General features: G+C 31.6%; 1 protein-coding gene across 1 annotated transcript in view; it reads left to right on the top strand.

Moving 5' to 3' along the window:
- Adamts6 (ADAM metallopeptidase with thrombospondin type 1 motif 6) overlaps nucleotides 1-23,913 on the top strand; it is a 275,254-nt gene that overhangs the window by 130,742 nt on the left and 120,599 nt on the right. Inside the window, exon 9 of the mRNA XM_077795865.1 lies at nucleotides 15,338-15,484. Within this exon, the coding sequence (XP_077651991.1) occupies nucleotides 15,338-15,484 (147 nt within the window). The remainder of the gene's footprint in view (nucleotides 1-15,337; nucleotides 15,485-23,913) is intronic.

Below are 23,913 nucleotides of genomic sequence, written 5' to 3'. Positions count from 1 at the left end.
ACTTCCTTTTGATTCTTTTTCAGAGTTTCCACCTCTTAATATTACTGTATTTTCTAACAGGTAATCTGTCTTTTCCATTATAGCTCTTAGGATATTAATCATAATTATTTTAAATTCCCTGTCTGCTAATTCTAAAATCTGTGCCATGTCTAGTCTGGTTCTGATGGTAGTTTATCTTTTTTAAATATATTTCAATATATTTCATCATGCCACATGAAGTATTAGGTAATAGAAGCTGAGATAAATAGTGTTTTAAAGTGAGGTAGTAGACATTCTGTCAATAATTGTTAATGAAAGAATAATTGGTATTTTTTTTGAGACATGGTCTAGCTATGTTGCTATGTTGTCCAAGTTGCTTTGAACTCCTAGATTCAGATGATCCTCCTGCCTCAGCCTCTCAACTAGCTTGGAGCCACCACTCCCAGCTCTAAATGGTGAATGTTTTTATTGTAAACTTTAAAATGAATAATGAATTTTGTGGTTCCTTTAAAGCCTTATACCATTTGGGAGAAGAAAGTAAATTTACTTTTTCTGTGGTATGGATACATTTTCAGTTAATGTAGCATGATTGAAATATTTTGCTCTCTCAGTCAATTAAGCTTCAAAGCTATACCATGCTATTTTTTTAAATCCAAACTATTAAAACCATTCCTGATAATATTATTTTGTTATTTCTCTCACTTGAATTTTTAAAACGTTCTAAAATCGGTACATGTTATTAAAATAGTGCCTTGTTATCTTTTAATAAATATTAAATTTTGGTTAGGTTAGGACCAATAAGAGACCAAAATTATGTGTGCATGCTTTCTCTCTCTCTTTCTCCACACATACATATAAATATATCTTTATTATATATATGTATATATATACACACACACATATATACACACATATATATATATAATATATAACATTATGTATACAATATACATACACATTTTCATAGATAAACATTCACATATATAGATATGTCCCCCAGAAGCTAAAGTAATAATAGTAATATAAGGACAAACTGTAGAAAAATTATTATAATAAAGTCTAACAACTAAATTATTTCAATAATTAAGACTTAACCATGATATGCATTAATGATGAAAAAATAGATAAGACCAGTCTGCATTTAGTGTCTGAGATTTCAGAATAAAATGTGTGTATAGACATGAATGTGTGTGTTACAGAAATAATAGATTCCTTAAAGCAGAATTTTATTACTGTCAACTTTAGGATCTTTGATAAGGCATTGCCTTTATTTTATTGAAAAAGCAGATGAATATGTAGGCAGACACCATTAACCTAATTGACTAAGAATTTTAGCTGCCTTGAACCCAATTAGCAACATTTTCTCCAAAGTACTAAAGGAAGATTATAATGGCAAACAATTCCTTTCACAGCTAACCTTCCTTGTCTTGGCAATGAGTGTTACATACACCCACATGTATAAACCACCTAACATCTTAGTATATTTCTAATAACCTGTTTCCTATGGTCTTTAGAATTTTTATATTTAGATAGAAGAAAAACTGTAAAGTAGTGGTAGAAGAAATGTAAATATATTATAGCGATTTGGCTTTTGGAAATCTAACTTTCAACTCACAAGTGCTTATACTACATGTGAACACTGTTTTGTACAGATAAAGAAAGAGCTTAGGTATCAGATTCTGCTGGGAACAACCCTCCTTAAATATCTTCTTACGTAAGTTCAGTATTGTGAGTTCACTTGTTTTAGTAAATTATATTTAAAGTACAAAAGTAGAATTGAACTCCAAACTCTGTTTTAGAAAACATATGAGCAAACTGTAATAATTATCTTGAGTAACTACTAAATCTAAACATGTTTGCCAGATGTGAATATAGAAGGCTCTAAATATGTCCCTAAAATTCTGTGTTTGCTTTATTATAACAAGTGATTTATAGCCAAGATCATTATGAATAAGGACAGGTTACCAATGAAAACTAATTCTAAACAATATCTCTTTATTCTTTTGTGTTTTCCTGCCACAATGGGAAGGTCTAACTTTCAGATCTGATACTTGTCACAATTTAGACAATATTTTTTTCATTTACAAAAGTTATTTAAGAAAAATTATATTAGGAAACTGTTCTATAATCTTGAAATTGTATATGTGTTAGATCTCTATAAAAACAGGCCATATCTATTTAATCTTTCCTTTTGTAGCAGAAAAAGTACGTGTTCTCTGTACTCTAGTGATTCTTTAACAGAATGCTTGGCAGTTAGAAGTATCATTATTGTCTTAACAAATGCAATGTTGTTGATATATTAGCAATATGACTATCTTCATTTGTGTTTTAACAAGAATCTATAAATGAAATGAATAGTAAATTTATTCTCAGTAGGCTACAGATAACCTTTTCATTCCTAAAAATCTACTCTCCTAAACCAATTGAGAACTATATACCAAACTCAAGAGTAAGCTATTACTTTGTGTTAGAGAATGCATTATATTACATTCGCAATGCTAAGTGTTTATATGTATAATGAAATGAGATAAAACATAAATCACAAATGAACTTATATATCTTAAAAAATAAAAATAGATAATAAACTCTTTTATAAATGCTTACCATAGCTAAGGAAATTTTTGTGTTAAATATGGATTCAAAGGAAAATATCATTTTCAAGTAAATTTATCTAATTTATATATAAACTATTTGAGTAAAGTATGTATCAATAGATTGATGTATGTGACAGATTTTAAGTGAGTTATAGAAACTTAATTTAATGAATAAATCTCTCTAATAGACAGCTACCCCTTTGTCTTTGATTGATGATGCCATTTATTTTGATCCAAACTCTCCTTTTTTCCCCTTTTATTACTCATTATATGCTATTGTATATTTTATTACATTGTTCACCATCAAGGAGGATATATACATATGATACTTCTCAAAATCTCTAAATGTACAGTTTTTTTTTTAATCTAAAGATTTACTGAGTACCCAATTCCAGAGATTTACTAAGTAAATTCCAGAGATTTACTGAGATGAATATAGTGCATTTTGGATACAGTGATGATGAAAACAGATTCTAGCCTGGAAACATGTGTCTGCCTGCCCCCCCCCCTCTTTCATTTTTCTCTATTCCTTTCTTCAAACTCTTGATCAATTATTTCAAAAATATTTCTTCAAGCTCACTCTCACTCATGTGTCAAAACAAAACAAAATTATAAGGCCAGGTAACCAAACTTCAGAACCAAATCTGTTGGGGAGGGTCATGCATTCAGAGGAGACAAATACTGCTAATTGGGGTAGATGATGAGATCAGGGTAAATGAAGAATCCTTTTATACGTTTTCTAATGATATAGTTGCAATCCTTAAGATTCTATGTTACTTAAAACACTGTTTGAGAATTTTGCTTTGCATATGAAAAAAATATACTAGCCACCAGTTTCAAACCTCATAATTTCTTACAGAAAAATACATATTTTTATCAAACTGAACAAAACAAATCTAATTGCATCATCTTTTCCCTTTTAAGCCACACTTTGAAGCCACTGTCTTCTCTATTCCTTTGGTTTTGATCTTGTGTTTTTAACTTGTGCACAATGCATAAGAATCAATGGTTCTTAGTAAATGCCTACAAAACCATGGATAGAATAACAACTTGATAAAATAACTTGAATAAAAGAGTTCTATGTTTATACCATGCTACAAACATAATAAGTTTTCTTCTGAAATTAGTCTACTTCTCAATAGTTTCTGCTATATAACCAATAGGGGATTTATTTAAAGCAAATTATATTAATGAATTAATTAAGCACATTGTATCCAATTTACATTGTGAGAACTTTACTAGTTTATTTTGGCATCAGATTTTAGATCAAGATTCACTCAGGACATTGTCATTATCATGGAAGTCCTGTGAATAGCTTTAAGTGTTATGTCCCAGAAGGTGGAATACAGTGAAGTGGGGTTACTACCCAGGACTTTGATACAGTCCCCAAGACCAAATGAAATCACTTTTCCAAAAGAAGTATAGTACTGACCTGCTTCTTGAATCTCAAGAGGAAGAGCAATAAACAGGGAATTTAGTTACTGAGTATAAGGTAGTGTTTTGTTTTGTTTTTTTTCTAGGAGAAATAGAACCAGAGCACCAGTCCTTACATTAACTCAAAAGATAGAATACAGCTGGACAAATAATATGCTATATTTTAATGCTTCTCAATAAACCTAGTAGCCCTTGATCTCTAAATTCTCCTTAACAATGAGCAGAATGGTGCATTATTGTCTAAGTGAATTATATAATTCTAGTGTGATAACTGCATGAACAAGGGAGGCAGAAAAAGGCGAAGTACATCATGGTGAATACGGAACTCACTTCAGATTCTTTAGATCCCATGTTTTACAAGAGAATATTTATTAGTCCTGCATTTTAAACATGTGTGTCTCCTCAATTTATCCAAATTAAATCTCAGTTGACAGATTTTTTTAATCCATTTCACTATGCCTTTATGTCTACTTAGAGGCTATTAGATAATTGGTTTAACAATCACCAGTTATTAAACTCTGACTGTATGCTTGGTCTTGAAAATAAAGCAAAATACAAAACATACTTTCTAATTTGTACTAGGTAAAATGGAATTCATTGTCAAGCTACACACAGGCTTAAAAATTTATTGTTAACAGTAACTTTGAAAGACAGTTTGGCAGTTGCTTATAAAACTAAGCATACTTTTACCGCAGGATCCAGCAATCCCTAAATGTGGAAATCAAATTACTAAAGGTTTCGGAAGAAAAATATAGAACTAAATTCCCATGATCTTAAGATAAAGAAGGGCTTAAAAAATTAAACAAAACAAAGAACCTGATATTTATGATTAATTACAATTTAAGAATTTACTGAAATTACAATTCAGTGTTATCAAAAGACTATAAAAGAAAAAGGACAGTGTAGGAAAAGATATGTGCAACATAATTAACTAACATAGTCCTGCTTCAAGACTACATAAAAAACTACAAATTAACAAACAACCCAATACAAAATATACAAAGTACTTAAGCAAGATATGTGACACATGCCTGTAAGCTCAGCTCTTCAGAGACTGAGGCAGGAGTATTGCAAATTAAAGACCAGTCTTGCAACTCAATAAGATTCTGTCTCAAAATAAAATAAAAAATACAGCTGGTACTATAGCTCAGTGGTAGAATGAATGCTTACTTACCACTTGGTTCCATCTTGGTTAGTCCCCAGTAAAATACACACACACACACACACACACACACACACACACAGTAGTTACGCACTTTATGAAAGAAGAATCCAAAACATCCAAATGATGAATGAGCATGTACAAAAGATAGTCATTGTAACTAATTTTGGGGGAGTGCAAATTCTATTCTCCATGACTGGCATAAATTAAGAAATCTGACTATACAATAAATATTGGTGAAGAGGTGCTGAAACCAGAGTTTTTATCTACTACCTATGAGCATGTAAATCTGTGCTATCATTTTTGAAAACTTTGGTTTCATCTAGTAAAGTTGAAATTTTATATAACTTGTGATCCAACAATTTATTTTCCATATATATTCTAGAATAGTGGTTCTTAAGTTGTGAATCTTGGGATCTATAAGGGACTTTCAGATCAGAACTCTTTTCATGAGATTAAGATTTAATGTGCCTTTTAAAAAGCCTATGTTGATGTTCATACTAGTTGTGCAAAAGCAATGGAGGATATAAACACTGGCACCTTAATGAATTAGTGCAGTCATCCTAGTTGTCATTGTATTTGCTGCTACCATATGCTCACAGTAAAACCATGCTAGTTTCACTTAAGAAAATCCTTGAGGATACAGCAAAAATTTTAATTTTGTTAAGTCACAATCTTCAATGCAAGCATTTTGAATGCTTGTGTTAAAGTAAATGGTAAGTATATAAAGCACTTTTTGCTCTATACCTAAGTCTGTTAGCTGTCACAAGAAAAAGCACTTGGGTAATTAATAGTTTGAGATGAGTTACCTGCTTTTTTCCTGGAACAGAATTTTTATTTGAAAGAACAACTTTGAAACCATGGATAGTTGGCAGAAAATTTATTTGAAAATGAATGAATGAAACTGTTATCAAGAAAAACAATTAGCACTATTTGTTGCCAAAGATAAAACTTGAACTTCTGAGCAAAAATTAGAATTTAGGTAAACTTTTTCTGACACTGTGGACTTGACAGCTTCCTAATTCTTAAAAATTTCTCTAGTGGCTGAGGATGTAGCTCAGTGGCAGAGTGCTTGCCTAGCATGAGTGAGGCACTGGTTTTATCCTCAGCATGACATAAAAAATAAATTAATAAACAAAGATAGTGTGTGTCCATCTATAACTAAAATCTTTTTAAAAAGATTTCTCAATATTGGTGATATTAGTGAAATAATATAAAAAATTATTGATTTTTGATTGATTGCAAGTAACCTTTAAAAAATATTAGTTGCCAAGTATTATTATAGTATCAAAAAATCTACAGTTATCTGAAAATGTTATGAAAATACTTCTCCTTTTCCAACTAAAGATAACTATGAGACCAGATTTTCATCATATACTTAATCCAGAACAAAATACAATAGATATTGAATAAAGAAGCAGGCATGAGTATCTAGATGTCTTGGAATCAAATACTAAAGAGATTAGCAAACATATAATAAAATAATGCTACTTGTCTTTCTGGATTATTTTTACTTTGAAAAAGCTAGATATTTTTAATTTAAATGATAATTTATATAACATTGGGATTATTATTTTAAATTAATTAAGTATTTTAAAGTATGTGCTAATGTTTAATATGATAGAATAACTAGCTAAAACCTCATAAACAAAAGATTTCTGGAGTCTTCAATATTTTTAAAAGTGTAAAGGGTCCCTGGACCAAACTAAGAAGTTGTTCTGGAGATATCTTACATGTACTACCAGGAGATATAATAATCTGGGTGCAGTGGCACTTGCCTGTAATCCTAGTAGCTCAGGAAGTTGATGCAGGAGGATTGTGGGTTCAAAGTCAGCCTCAGCAATTTAGCAAGGCCCCAAGTAACTTAGCAAGACCTTGTCTCAAAATTTTAAAAAGTATAAAAAAAGGTCTGGGCATGTGGCTCAGTGGTTGAAAACCTTGGGGTCCAACCCCTGATACCAAAACAAAACAAAAAAAGTAGTTGGCAGAATTGTTTATAGTAGCTCCATACCAGGAGTCATTCCAAATCCTCATTTTAAAAAATAGATAAATAAATGGTATATTTACAATGGAATTCTATCTGACAGTGAAAGTGAATGATATGTAGCTGGACAGCTTAGTAACAAATTGTTGAATGAAAGAAAAAAGTATAAAAGAATGCCTACAGTTTGATTCAACTTCTATAAATTTCAAATTCTAGTTGATAAGCATAAAAGTAAGAGTATTGAATCTCAGGAAAAGAAAAGGAATATGATTGCAAAGGTCAACATGAGAGACTATGATTTATCATTTTGAAATTTTTTTAAAATTTTTTTTGTAGTTGTATATGGACAGAATACCTTTATTTTATTTGTTTATTTTTATGTGGTGCTGAGGATAGAACCCAGTGCCTCATGCATGCTAGGCAAGCACTCTACCACTGAGCTCCAGCTCCAGCCCTGAAATATTTTATTTTTAAAATTTGACAGAAATTGCATACATGTTTACTGTATAATATTTAAAATATAGATGTTTTATTCTCTCTTAAGTATGTGTAGGATATAAAATATTTCATGAGACTGTTGTACTTGGCCAGCTTTCCATATATGTTTTACTAATCTTTTTCACTGGTGCAACTAGAAGATCTAACCAGCACAATTGTACAGGAGGAAAAGTTTATTTAAGAGCTCATGGTTTCAGAGGTCTCAATTCACAGAAGGCTGGCTCCATTCCTCAGGGTTCCAGGGAGGCAGAATATCACAGTTGAAAAGTATGGCAGAAGGAAGCAGCTCACATGATGATCAGGAAGCAGGTGGGGGGGGGAGAGAGAGAGAGAGAGAGAGAGAGAGAGAGAGAGGGAGAGAGAAAGAAAGAAAGAAAAGAAAGAAAAGAAAGAAAAGAAAGAAAAGAAAGAAAGGAAGGGAAGGAAGGGAAGGAAGGGAAGAAAGGGAAGAAAGGGAAGAAAGGGAAGAAAGGGAAGAAAGGGAAGAAAGGAAGAAAGGAAGAAAGGAAGAAAGGAAGAAAGGAAGAAAGGAAGAAAGGAAGAAAGAAAGAAAGAAAGAAAGAAAGAAAGAAAGAAAGAAAGAAAGAAAGAAAGAAAGAAAGAAAAAGAAAGAAAGAAAGAAAGAAAGAGAGAGAGAGACCGTCACTTGCCAGATACAAATATATACCCCAAAGCCATGCTCCCAATTACCACCTCCTCTAGTCACACCCTACCACTTCAGTTACCACTCAGTTAGTCTCTATCAGGGGATTAATTCACTGGTTGGGTTAAGACTCTCACAACTCAATCATTTCTCCTCTGAACCTTCTTGCAGTATCTCACATGTGAGCTTTTGGGGAGCACCTCACATCCAGACCATAACAATATTCATTTGGGTATTGCTGCTTATAGTTTTAGAAGTTTTCTAACTTCTCATTAAAAATAGAGTTTGTGCTTCTTTTTCTTATAAATCTTATGGATTTGGGGGGAAAAGTGGGGAAAGTTTTTATTCAAAAATTTAGAAATAATAAAATATCCCTTCAATTTCTGAGATATGAAGAGAAATACCAAGATATGAGAAAGAATTTCTGGTCTTTTACTTAAATCTGCTTGAACCCACCCAGAGATTTTGTCAAAAGTTTTCTACATACAATTTATTGCCTGGGAAGAAAGCAAAACAAAAAGCCTACTTTGTTTTAGTAAATATTGTTGATAATTTGAGCTTCATTTTATAAAAAATTAAGATTAATTTGGGGAACTTTGCTTTCAGGAACTTAGCTTTCCATGATGATTGATTAGTTACCTTAATCAACTACAAATTTTTTCTCTCTTCCTCCCTGCCCCCCCCCATGTGTTTGTGTGTGTGTGTGTGCAGGTGAGTGCATGCGTGTGTGTGTGTGTGTGTGTGTGTGTGTGTGTGTGTGTGTGTGTGAGAGAGAGAGAGAGAGAGAGAGAGAGAGAAGAGAGACTGGATTTGAGATTTGATTTCACTCCACATATAATCTGATGAGTTGCCTATTAATATTGCATGGAGTGAGGCAAAAGACAGGATATTCCTGTCAGAGAAAAAGAATTTTATTTCTCACAGCACAGCAAGAAACATAGCCATCAGCATATTACACTGGTTCTCATTGGCCCCTTATTCTACAAAGGCAACACAATATGACCCATATAAATGATATACATGCAGAGAATTTGCATCACAACTTAGAAACATTGAGCTTGAGAAATCTGCCATTTCTCTAGCAAATAGTAAGTTGACCTGTTCTTTGTCAAAGGAGACATGTTACCTCATTTCTCAAAGTTACCTTGAAATGTGACCTGAGAAAAGAGCAAGTGATTAGGGTTGTGTGCTCTTGACACAGCTAGGAAGATATGGAGAATCACCCAAAAAATACTGTCTCTTCCAATCTTTCGTGTGTGTGTGTGTGTGTGTGTGTGCACGCGCTCATGTGTGTGTTCCTGAAATCTTCCACAAATGAGAATAACTAGCTTTATGTAAATCATTAGCTTTATTTAATGAGAAATATTTTATTCACCACATAAAACCAACCATAAAGATGTTCCCATCACCACTCTTCACCCACTGGGGTTGTCCTCAGTTTGCCAAACTCTCTTTTATTCTTATTTTTCTTCTGCTCTTTTTTAATTAGAATTTTTTTGAAACTCAAAAGCTGAGAGTTTGAGCTAGTTTTGTCTATCCATCCATCCATCCATCCATCCGTCCTTAGGTCATGCCATAGGAACATTGTCTCAGTCTCAGCAAGGACCCTACTTGTTTAATAACCGTGTGTGTGTGTGTGTGTGTGTGTGTGTGTGTGTGTATGTATGTGTATCTCCACATCCACATTTCTCCCCTCCTCTCTAAAGAATTTGATACATATATTAGAATTGTAAAATATTATGGGTTGTTTTATGTATATGTGTTTACTTTTGAACTGTTTAAATTTGAAATTATTTCAAACTTACAGAAAAGTTGTGATTAAAGAAAGATTTCCCATGTATCCTTCACCCCATTAAAAAATTGTTAATTTCTTGCAACATTTGCTTTTGCTTTCTTTTTCTGTAAATGAACACATGTACTTTTTCTGAACTCTTTGAAAGTAAGTTGTACAACTTAATGTTTCTTATCCCTAAATATTTCAACATGTGTATCTTAAGGAGAAGAATATTCTCTTATATTACGGTACAATTATCAAATTAGAAAATTTGTCATTGATATACCACTGTTATCAAAGTTCATCAATTGTCCCATCTGCATTCTTGATAGCATTTTTTTCTCCCTAATCCAGTTTTCACTGTGTTTAGTCAGATTTTGGGTCATTGTGACCAAAATACCCAACAATAATAAGTTTATTTGGGGCTCACAATTTCAGAGGTCTCAGTTGCTAGATGGCTAACCTCACTGCTCTGAGCCTAAGGTGAGGCAGCACATCATAGTGGAAGGGCCCAGCAGAGTAAAGTTGCTCAGCTCATGGTGGAATCAGGAAGGAGGAGGAATGGGGAAGGGGTTACACAGAAGGTACATCCTTTTAGGATATGCCCCCAGGGACTTACCTCTTCAATCACACCACATCTGCACACAATTACTACTTAGTCCATTCAAACTAGGATGGGCTAATTGGGTTACAAATCTCATAATCTCACCTCTGAACATTCATTCATTCACAGGAACTTTAGGGGACACTTCATATCCAAACCATAACACATTGTATTTAGTTGTATCTCTTTAGTCTTCAATCTGGAATAATTTCTCAGCCCTTGTTATTCAAAAGCATGTATGTAATTTTTGTTTAACTATATAGTATAGTTCTTAAGACCTTGTTCTTTTCTTAATTTTTTCACATCCACCCATATTTATGTGTAAGATCTATCTTGTTTGTTTTTTCTAACTTTAGCTGAGTATTCTGTAATATACATCTGCTAAAGTTTACTTACCCATTCACTAGGGACAGACATAAGTTATTTACAACCCCTTGTGGTCATAAATAATTCTGTCATAAACATTCTCAAAATATTCCTTTTGCGAATATTTCTGAGATATGTATCAAAAAATTAGATTGCTGAATCTTAATACTTCTGCCTATTTGACTAAGTACTGCTGGCTTGCTCTCCAGAAGAGCTTCTCTGTTCCCAATACAGTGGTTATGCACCAAGATCCCTGTTTCTCTACACCAGTGCCAACACTTAATCTTAGATAACATGCTAATTTTTCCCAATGTGATAGTTTTCAAGTGACATTTTCTCTTATTGTCTCCAATCACTAATGAGTTTTATTTCTTTTGCCAAACTCTTCAGTTATAGAATTTTCTCAGGAGGGAACTTTTTAAAATAAATGAAAATGAATTTTTTTTCAATTACTGTGTTTGTGTGTTTGTGTGTGTGTATGTATGTGTGTGTGTTGAGATGATCTCACAAATTGCAATTATAAACTTCCATTCACCTTGTGTGATGATAAGTGAACTGTTCAACACTGGCAAATCATTTCCAGAATTTCTTATGTTTGACATACAGACTACAAAATATATAATCTTTTATACAGCTGAAACATAAATCCCTAAGACAACTATCTGCAACTGACACATAAACTATAAAGACCATTAATAGAACTAGAACTAAGGATTTGGGGCTTTGGTTACTTGAATTCATTAGTTTTAAAATCATTTTGCATATATACCATGAAGGAATTTTTAAAAGACCATGTGCCATAATGTGTAGCTTTGGTGGATGTCTAAAATTTTTTCTTCTATATTTAAATTATTGCAAAGTGAGAACTTCTAAAGTATTTCAACTTTTGATATTTAAAAATAAAATTAGTATAGTCCTTTTAAATATATTCAGTTTAATTAAATAGGAAAGGCTTTATGGCATGTAGAAATACTGTCAAGAGATGGATGAGTGCTTTTTTTTTATTTTAAAGACCTAGGTTAAAGGATTAAGAGCATTGCATAGAGGATTTATAAATTATTTATAGTATGCAGTTCTGAACCTCAGAAATAACTTGTTATCCAACTAAAATAAATTTAAAAATTAAAAAATATATCCAGTTTAATCTAAATGCCATAGTAATTAGTAACTACCATTATGCATTTAAAAAGTACACAAGCAGGTTCTTCTATAGTCAAATTAGCTGGGCACAGTGGCACACTCTTGCAGTTCTAACTACTTGAGGTAGAAGAATTGCTTGAGCCCAGGAGTTTGAGGCCACTGGGAATTATTATGAGAACCCATTAAAAAAAAAAAAACACACTCCCCCCCCCTTTTTAATGCAATATGCCTATTCCTTTCTAGAATTTTGTTTTAGTGGATATTCTAATGTACCATAGTATATTTAATAGATCTTTTATACTGGAAGAATTTTTGAACTATGAATTTCTACAATAAAACATATAAATTAAAATTACATTAAAAATTTTCCTGTGATCATAAAGAAAATAAAAATTTTCTTCTGGGCTGACTGAAAGAAGCCTCCACACAAGACAATTCGTCTGGGAGAGTTCCACTTTATTGCAAAAGGCTGTGTGCTTCTATAGATCTAAGGAGAGATGGCAGAGCTTAGATAAATGGCGGGCCACCCATTTATTGGCAAGTTCTTCCAGATATCAGTTCCGGAGCCCACGGAATTAGTTCTTATTGGGGCTAAGGTTCCCTGCCAGCGAGATTTGAAATATTGGCGCTGTCAGGAGAGTTCACACCCTCGGGAACTTTTAGCGCCAGTGGAAAAAGGGCAAAGTAGGAAGAGAAGGTCCTTAGGCTCCATGTTGGGTTTTTTTTTTTCTGGGGTGCGGCTGCCGTTATACTTTTCCCAACATTGACTATTCATCATACATAATTTTTAGTGATTGAAAGAATATACTATACACTTTGATTAATTATGGAAGTATTTATTAGAAGATGTATCTTTAGATGATTTTTAAAAATTACTGCATATATCTCTGTGTTGCCATAATGAAGCAGAATTTTATCATCAATTCAATTCTTATATTTGTTTCTATAAATATGAATGCTGAGAAAACTCATTCACATAGTTAAGTGGACAGATTTAAAAGGAATTTATTACAAAAACATTGCTCAACTCTTTGAACTCCTTTTAAATTATTTGTCAAAATATAACCATAGTAATCCATCATCAAAAAGTAGTGTTAACAACGTTTCAACTATTAATTTGATTATATCCTCCTGCTAAGTTGATAAATGTAAAGAATTTGAAACTAATTGATATGGTTTAATGAAAGCCAATTACTACAATTCACACTTTTTTCCTAAAACTGATACCAAATGTGTCCAGTGCTTTCTTTTCTTGGCACTCAGGTTTTTATAAAAGGCAATGCCCTATTGTAATGTTACGGATGATAAAAAGATATGCTGTTATTTTGTAAGGTGAAAGAAATATGATTTTGAAAGTAGCAGCTTCACTTTTGTTTTTAGAAGAGCTCATAAGAAGGTTGAGGATCTCTAAATGCATTATCTTAAATCTTTATATGCCTTCTTGCACCTGTCTTAACATGGCACCGTGGTTTGTATAAGACTGCTGCTAAAAAGAAATAGTATATTTAAAACTGTCACCACTTAAAAAGAATCATAGTAGTATTCATAACATCAACCTTTGAGAGCAATAGGGAATATTAATTTTTTTGCATATTTACACTATTGAGCTCACTATGTGAAGCTGTAGTAGGTGAGTGCTTTTTTGAGAGAATATTGTTTTTGAGAGAAATTGTTTTGAAAGAATATAGTTTAATTCAATCCACTTTAAACTTCACCTTCACATTCCTAGAAGACCTTTGAAGGAGATTGACTCCAGTGTGTTGCTGTTAAACTAGAATACTAATTAGTGTTCTTGAAAGATTATTGGGTATTTTACTTTAGGGTACTAGATAGTCTCATACATGTCTTTGCTTATTGTTGGGTTGTCATCCTCCCTGCCCCACATTGTGAATATATTATGTGTCATCAATTAACGTTTTCATAGTACAACCCATTCTGTTCCTGAACAAGTCTCAAATCTAATGCCACTTGTCTGAACTAGTGCCCTAGTTCAGACCAACATCATTTCTCAATTGGTAATTATCTTACAACTGTTCTCCTCAGCTCCATTCTCTTCCGACTTCACTAACTCCCCTGTAGTTACAACAGTAACCTGTATAAAACACAGGTCAATGCTATATTTTCAGTTTTTCTTACACACCTTCAGTGTGTCTGCACTGCCAAGATGATAACTATTAATATTTGCTTTCACTAATGATCTCATCTACTACTTACTTTAAAAAAAGGTTAAACTCTTTGGGCTGGGGTTGTGGCTCAGCAGTAGAGTGCTCACCTAGCATGTGTGAGGCCCTGGGTTCTATCCTCAGCACCACATGAAAATAAATAAATAAAATAAAAGGTATTGTGTTCAACTACAACTAAAAAATAAATACTTTTTTTGAAAAAAGTTAAACTGTTTTCATATGTAGTGAGCATATATTCCACTCAGAAAATTATTTTTATGATTGAAGTGTGTTTCAAGATCACACTGATAGCATTAAGCATGGATATAAGACATAAGGAAAAGATGACAAAGAAAATCTTTGAAAAATGGAGGCCTGGGCAAATAAAAACCCTAACCCTAAAATGTATCGAGGTTTTTCAAATGATTTAAAAACACACTAAACTCACATAGACAAATTATATGTTTATGTAATTCTTCTTTATCAGTGTTAAGGAAAAGGACTTTTGTGTTTGCTCTAAAACCTAGAATTCAATGAATCATAGCCGTCTTTTTATAATTCCCTGTGGATTCATCATAGTGAGGTAGGATGAACACTACTAGCATGTTAAAAGACAGGTTCTATTAGCAATTTCAGGCCTTACTGTGTGACTTTAATAAGTCATTTATCTTGCTAAATCTGAGTTTTATCCTCTATAAAGTGAGGTTATGTATATTCCTTTTTCTGTTTAATAAGTGATGGTATCATATGAGAGAATGTGAGAATATAATAAGTATAAAGAGAATTAGATATCATTGTATCACTGAATTATTCCTTAGTCTCTTTAACATTAATCCTACATTTCTTTAGAGGATCTGGTCTATCTTGATAGATGGCATATACTGATAAGGCTAATAAGTGGTCAGATAAGGAAATTAAGGGGTATAGGGGGTTGTTGTTTTGTTTTGTTCATATTTCTTTCTTTCATGTTTCCTATGTTTCTTCCTAATTAAAACAGTTTTGGTATGAACCATGATGGAATTGGAAATTCTTGTGGGACAAAAGGTCATGAAGCAGCAAAACTTATGGCAGCTCACATTACTGCAAATACCAATCCTTTTTCCTGGTCTGCCTGCAGTCGAGACTATATCACCAGCTTTCTTGAGTAAGTAATCTCTGGAGAGTATGATTAATTGCTCCAAAAGTAAGTCATTGGTAGAAGCCTAACATGTAGTGCTTCAAATTTTGCATAATGAGTCTGTTTTATAGGGCCCAGTTATATTTCTGGCTGATACCCACATGCTTTAATATGAGATTGTGGCAAATTTTTCAGTTCATGTGCAAACAAAACTTACTGAATAAACTAGAGGAAGAGGAACAAGGATATAAATGGGATTAATAATATGAGCGATTAGAATTGTTAAATAAGCAAGAAAAAAATTTCAGAAAGAATTTACATTTATATACTTTTAATAGAGAATAAACCAAACTTTAATTTAGTGATTTTATATTTTATTATGTTGGTGAATAAACTGAACATGTAGGAGTGCCAAACTATCTAATAGTAACAAACAACAACAACAAAAAAACAAACAAAGCCAGGAAATGAACACTTTGAGAAAATGATTTATTCAGTAACCCATCTTCTGCAGTTTGGGAACTTCTTCTCTGATCTTTCAATGTATATTACCAGAGTCTGATTATCTAAATATGAAGAGAAAGGAGATGTTTATGAAAAGAGATTGTTTTTCACATCTTCCTGCACAGGGCTTCCAGATTCAATTTGAGGAAATGATAGACTTAGGTCTTACTTTCTACCTGTGTTAGCTTGGGCATGTTACTTAAACTTTCTAATATTCAGTGTCCTAATTTTTTTAATGAGTTTAAATCATAATGCTTATATCATTAGGTGTTATATATATATAATTATGTATAATGCTATAATATGTGTAAAACAATAAACAATCATTAGATGATAAATATTACTATTTTAAATAATATTAAGGTTTCAGTGCTTTATTGCTCTACCATTGCCTATATCTGGTTAATGCTATTTTTTTCTTGGGGAGGAGATAATAAATATTGTGTGAAAAAAGAGGCATACATAAAGCAGAAACAACAGAAATGCGTTTTAAAATACTGTTTATATTAAAATGTGCTTATATTACCATGATTGCATTGTAAAATTTCAGATAGTTTGTACAGGTTAAAAGTACTCACTAGACATTTTCTTTGTATCCACTACTAGCCAGATTATATATTCTGAAAAATTGCATTTCATATTTTTATAAGGCCTCAAATATGAGATTTTTAAATTACCTAACACAGTGCTTTACTCAAAAATCAAAAGATAGGATGGAAGTATAGCTGTATGGTAGAGCACTTGCCTAGCATGAGAGAGGCCTTGAGTTCAAGCCCCAGGACTGAAAAAAAAGAAAAAAGAAAAAGAGGAATAGTTTAAAATGGGCTCTTTACAATTAATTAAGGTAATAATAAAATTGAAGAAGTTGGAAATTCATTTCAGAAGGCAGTTCTTCTGAATAACCGTATTATACTCCAACAATTTTTAATCTTGTAATAGGAAATTATAACACTGTACTTTACTTTCCTTGGTCCAAACTAACTGAAATACTATAAAGATAGACCACAGAGAATTTGACATTTTTTTGGTAGTTTTAAATACAAAACACTAGTTATATACTTTTCTAATGATACAATTTACCTAAATTTTAAACATTACTGAAGGTCAGCTTTCCCTAGAAATAAAGCCAGATCTGGATTTTTGTTTTGACTTGGCTCATTTTTTATAATAGAATCTTAATCTCTATCATCAGAAAGATAAACTATGTAATACACTCAGGATTCCTGTGTATTTTTTATGGTGGCCCTTCTTTTGTTTTCAAGGGGACCATTTTCTTTTTTCCTTCCTACTGTTTCCATCCCATTGGCTTTTACACAACTCATTATGTAGTACCATTTCTGTATTCTAAATAAAAGGACCAGAGTCTAATACTTTCATGCCTTAAGCATGTAATAAGTTTGTGTGTTCTTCTCCCTTATTAAAATACATATATACGTACATGAATCAGTTTTGATCTCCTTCCAGATCTTATTTAGTTTGTAATGTTAAGATACTACCAAAGAGAATCCATAAATTGCTGGTAAAATACAGTTAAGAAATCAACACTGGTTTGGTGAGAGATGTAGAATTACTACCAGATGGTATAAAGTGGTCCACTGAATTAATTAAAATAATTAACCTATAAGGCATTCTTAAATCCTCATTGCTTCTTTGCATTTTGTACATATAAACCCAATGAGTGTTGACAGGATTCTAATGGGCTTATTTATCCTGTATTTTATTAAAATATTTCTCTTGTGCATCCTCATGGGAATGCTCACAAAGTTAAAACCATCAATAAAAGATAGATGTGAAAGAAAATGGGTAGCAACTTGGAGAAAAGTTGGTTTTCCCCACCTTCTTTAATAATAAACTAAACAAATCTGATTATAATCTGTCCAACCAATAGAAGATTTTTAAACACAAGGGCCTGTAAAAAGGTCCATTCACTGGAGCACAAAGATATAGTAGTAACTTTCTTGAGTTTCTTTATTCCTTTTTATTAATGCAGTGAACGTAATTGCTTTTACAGCTATGCATGATATTTTTAAAAATCCAGTGATATTTTGATCAAGGATTGAAATTACATTTATGAATTATAGTTGGCTCAAAAGGATTCATAGCACTTTATTTTAGGTTCTCTTCTCAAGAAAAAGAAATCTTGAAAGATGAATTGTTTAGTAACTGCAGCCCAGCCAACAAAATGCATACCTTTTTCTATTTAGTGATTGTATAGGCCAAAGATGATGGTGGATTTAACAATGAGCTTTCTATGATTTGTAGAACTTCACTATTCACGATGTTCAACTGAAAACAATTCTATGGCCTTTAAATGCCAGTAGAATACAAAGTCATGTCATTTTGAAACACTAGGTGCAATTTATCAATCAGGAGATGGTGTTTACCAACTCCCAATATTTTTTTTCAGATTTCTTAAACTCGGTGATTCAATAAGTGGTTCATGAATCGCCCAGAAGCCGTCCTGATTAAATAATAAAGAACCCATTTCCGTTAAAATGGACGTGTTATGCCAGCTTCTGATGTTTTCGTCGACGGCTTTGCAGGTAGTGTTCTTCCTATCTGCCTGCGGGACTTATTTATTTATTAATTTAGAAAGTAGAGAAAGATGAACCTGGTATCATGGCTCACACTCATTGATGACTATGGGCTAATCTACCAGGCAGTGGAAGGCAGTCAGCAGTAATTTAGGCCAGTTTTCATACATTCTCCACCACTTAGCAATAGTACAGATTAACTTCATATTGTATTTAAAAATTATGGGGGCTCTGTAAATCAACTCTTGCACTTTTAAAATTAAAGTCTGTTAAATTATTTGAACTATCAAAGATCCATACCAACATTTCCTGCAGTTCCCAGTTAAATACAGAGTAGCCATTTTCACAGAAAGGATGGAGGCTGAATGCCTTCAGATGCACTGGTTGAAAGTGAACTAGGAAGAAAGGTGAGAATAGAGCTACAAGAGAAGTGCTATAAAGTGAGCAAGATGGCCAAAGCACTTTTTTCCTCTTTAGCAACTACTTTTGAAGGTCAATATCAATGTATGAGATGGAAAACAATATTTATAGGTAGGACCTTTATAAAAACTGTAGTATCTAAAAAGCAGCAAAACAGGTTTCTCCTCTTTCTGTTTATCTGACATGTTTTGGGAACCTTGCTCTAACCATATATCTTTGATAAGTCATGATTACATATGGAGGGGAAGATAGAGTAAAAGAGCAGTATAGTATTTTTATCTTGACAGCCTTAAGTTCAAGTATATTCAGATATCCCAGTCATATGGAGGGTGACAGTAAAAATATTTGACTTTAGATAATACATTTAGATTTACATTTACTTAAATATATTATCACATTTGTTACACTTAGTTAAAACAGTTGTTTCATGAAGATTGATAAAGCAGTTTATGAGCACATAGTAGGCAAAGACACTTGGCTTAGTCTGGTGCAGTGGTGCATGTCTGTAATCCCAGCAACTCAGGAAGCTGGGGCAGGAGAATTATGTTTGAGGCCAGCCTCTACAATTTAGAGAGATCCTGTCTCAAAATAAAATTTTATGAAATGGCTGGGAATGTAGCTCAGAGGGAGAGCACTCTTGGTTCAATCCCCAGTACTGAAAAAGTAAAAAAACAAAACCCCTAAAAACCAGACCTAACTTGCTATAGCTGATATCAACCTAATTGAGTTTTGCTTAATTTAAGTGTATTAGCATAATGGTTGAGAAAAAAGAAAGGAGGTGGAATAAAATGTTAAATTTTTGTTGTTGTTGTTAAGGGACTGTTAAGATATGTACAGAATTATATAGACATTTTCCTTTTGCAGATTGATCATATTTTAGAGCAAAGATCTATACTTTATATAATCATTTTGGTCAAAATAAATCTAAAATCCCAATTAGGAGTATGTTATCATGTTTTCTGGAAACAAAGCCGGGGGACATATTTTACCTGGGGATCTGTAAATTTTAGTTGGAGACTGAACTCTGGCTCAAAATCCTATTTTCAAGGCTAATTTTTGGACTATGTAAATAAAAGATCTCTAAATTAGAATACAAAAAAATATGATACTGTAAGGATTTCTATAAATGTAAATATACTTTAAATTACATTGAATTTCATAATCAAGGAAGAAGCACATTCTTAAACTAATACATATTTTTCCTTGTCTTAGAAGCATATCAAACTTAGAGTAAAAATTAAATAATTTCCATATTTCTATAGATGTTAATTAGGATTAAATTTCTTTGTTGATATGATGTTAACTAGGGAAATAATGACAGATTTCCCTAGCATACTTTTTATGTATTCACTTTTTACTGGACAAGTATATCTATAATAACAATAGTAACTTATAACATTTCATAGATGAAGACTAATAGTACTTGACATTTAATTTATAATATGTGAGCCTTATGTGGAGAATTTGCATTTATGATGTCAAGTCACAAACCACTTATTTTAAAGTGCTATTTTGAGAAAATTTGTATGTAATATTACTAGTACTATTATTTTGATAGCATAAACAACAATAGACTCAACATAGTAAGAATTGTATGGTTATATCTCAATCAGTTGTAACTCTAGATTAAATAAAAATTTCCCAAAACTTCTATTTTTGGGAAAAAATGAGAAAATTTTCTCATTTTTAAAATGAGAAAATTACAGAGTATAAGATTTAAAACTCCTAAGTAATAATTTTATGAAATAAAAAGCATTCACACATTTGCACCAGGAGATATGTATAAAAAATAATCATATCAGCATTATGTGCAATTGCCAGAAATTATAAATATCTCAAAATTTACTAATAGAAAAATGGAGAAATAATGGTGGCATAGTCTTAAGTGAAATATTAAAGAACAATAAAAATGAATAGACTACAGTTACATATATCATATACTTTATATCCACAATATTGAGCAAAAAAACAAAGTTACTAAAGAAAATCTATGGTATAACTCCTTTTGTAAACAGGTCCAAAACAGGCAGGTGAATAATTGAGAAATGAAATTATTAAGAAAAACAAGGAAATTATTATAAAAAATTATTACCTGTTATGGGAAAATTATTGGAGTTGAGCCTTGGAAGTTTTCTTAAGAAAAAAATGAGGAAAAGCATTTCCTGGCTTAAATCCACATCTCTCTGATCCATGTTCTCTACCTTTTGTATCTATATGTGTAACATTTCATGATAATTGACAAATTGAAGAATTTTTATTTTCTAAAAGTTGATAAATAGTAATTGTTATCTGTAGAATTCACTAACTTAAAAGGAGCAGGGAAATAGCAAATTTTGATAATTTTATGCAAAAAAGCATTTTTGTTGATTAACCCTCAGTTAAGAATTAAGATATGAAAAATATCCCATTCCTCAGATATATTAATCAAGGTTTACTATATTACCAGATATGATTACTAGGAAGAAAATGTATTACACATGCATGTATAGGAATGTAAAAACAATTGGAATCAGCTGTGCAGATATCCCCACATTTGTTTGATTAGAAGACACTTGATTTAGCAAACCTTGCTAATTTGTACAAAATGTAGACAAACATTTCAAAAGACCTTCATTGATATGATATTCCTAAATATAGTTCATTTTTAAAAGATCCATATGGTTTTGTTCTATATTTTATTTTACATGGTGTTTTATTCTTCTGTAAAAATATACTGGAAAAGGAGAACAAGACTTGTCTAGATATTTAACCAGACAACATTAAAACAAATGTACTAGGTACTTCAGAAAAAGTGAAACAAAGATACATTTTTGGGATATACTTTCTCACAAAAGTTTGACTCCAGATGCTCACAGTGCATATCATTCTTATCTGTCTGAAGGCCGTTGGCAATGTTCATCTGATTTGTTTTTTTATCTTTTTTTAATTAAGAATGTGAACCATGATTAGAAGACAATCAATACCTTGAAACAAGAACATTGAATAAAATGATTAGTCTTGATTTTTCCTGAGCTAAACCGATTTTGCCATCAGGAAAGAATTTTTTTCTTCAGTGTATCTATTTTTAAATTCTTCTTTAGGGTCCACATAGTTCTTCCTCTAAGTATTTAAGTCTAATTTTTGGTATCCCTAAAAGTAATTATATTTAATTGTTTCTAATATATTCTTAGTTGGTGCCATTTAGGTGACTATACCCTACATTTATTCCTGCTAATAGTAAATATGTGTTTTCTATAGGATCCTGTACATAAGTCCTTAAGTACACAATTTTTCATTTTTCTGTTGATTTTTAGTAGTATTTTGTTTATTCTATTTTTTATTCATTTTGTTCTTTTCATAAAGATGTTTATAATTTTATTATAAATGAGAATGAAATGGGCATTTTGGAAGTAAAATTTGGAAATTAAACTACTAATTTAGTCATCCTACAAGTGTTCCATATTATCAAAATCATCTTTTTCCATTATAGTATTCAAATATTACCTCTTTGCCATTAACCCTGATATGTAATTTCAAATTTACTAGTAGAATTACATCTATCTAAAATTTATACACAATGTATAAAAAGCTCTGGCTATTTTAAAAAATACCTATAAACTATAAATAGTTTTTCTTACTGAGGTACATGTCAGTTTGTAAAGGTACAATAAAAAGGAAATAACAAAGTGCTCTGTCATGAAAACTGTATAGCTGGGTGAAAAAAAAAGGTTCTCTTAGAAATATTAAACAGAGACTACTGAAATGATTGTAACAGCCAATAATATATTAGTAACATTTAATATTCCATCTGGATATATTTATTTATTAAAAGAATTATCAAAGGGGGTATAATTGAAAAGAAAGGGATGTAAAGAAGACAGTATTCTCACTATTTGGAGCTCTTACTTGAATCTGTATCACCTAGGAATAATTTAATTTTTAAAAGGTATTAATTTACTGCTGTGAAAATATACATTTTTATATAAACAAGTAACATTTGAGAATGTGAGAAACTTTTAATTGAATATGAGACTAATAGTGAACTCCAGTTCTTTTTTACCTATCTGTAAATGAAAATTTGTACTGTCCTAAATAACAGTTGAGGAACTCCTACTTGTGAAGTTATTTTCCTTTGGCAAAGTGGATGGAAAAAAATTGGAAAAAAAAACACAAGTGCTGGCACAATGGACAAGAATGTTGGAAAAAATTTTTAAATGTTGGCATAGGAATTCTTTAAAAGTTCTAACTTACTCACATGTGAAATGAAAGTAAAAAAGCATCTGTCCTATTTTATGCACACTGACTAAATAAAAATGAACAATTACATTTAGCAAAGTCTAAAGCTTTTTAAGGTATTCTGTCTGGTTTTTGGCGATCTTTATGTTATTTGTTCCACTGAATTAAAATATTATGTTTGAGTGCAGGCATACTTCATAAAGCAGAAATTATATATAGAGGAGAACATTCTCTTTTCCAATTCTGATGACCCTAGATGAAATATGAAATTTGAAAGACTAAACATTTCTAATATACTATGAATATTAGCTTCATCTGTCATTCAGCCCATTTATTAGGGAAATATTTCAAGAACCTATGGACATATCTAACCAAAGCATCCATTGTCTGCCCAAGGTGAAAGTATATAAATTAGGTCTTCCAAAATTACAACTACAATATTTTTAATTTTCCACATTTTATGTTTTTAATTCTACTACCAGATGTGGCTATATTTTCAATGAAAACAAACAAGAATCTTAGAGCAATATGAAATTCTGTTTTAATTCTTTCTGAAATTAGTTTAAATCAATGTTTTTCATCCAAAATGACATTTTCAGATTGTTGTCTAAGATGCTTTTATTGTGTTTTAGGGCTGGAAAAAAAAACCTATTTGGAGCTCTTACTTAAGTTTTAGTAAAGCAATTCTATTTTACCATGTGATTATTTATTGGTAGAGTGATGCTTTTCATGCCTCAAATTATTAAAACAAAGAGCTCAACACATGGTTTCATAATTGTGACT

Source organism: Urocitellus parryii, chromosome 1, assembly GCF_045843805.1.
Source record: "Urocitellus parryii isolate mUroPar1 chromosome 1, mUroPar1.hap1, whole genome shotgun sequence".
NCBI classification, from domain to species: Eukaryota; Metazoa; Chordata; class Mammalia; order Rodentia; family Sciuridae; genus Urocitellus; species Urocitellus parryii.
This window is presented reverse-complemented; position numbering and strand designations above follow the sequence as displayed.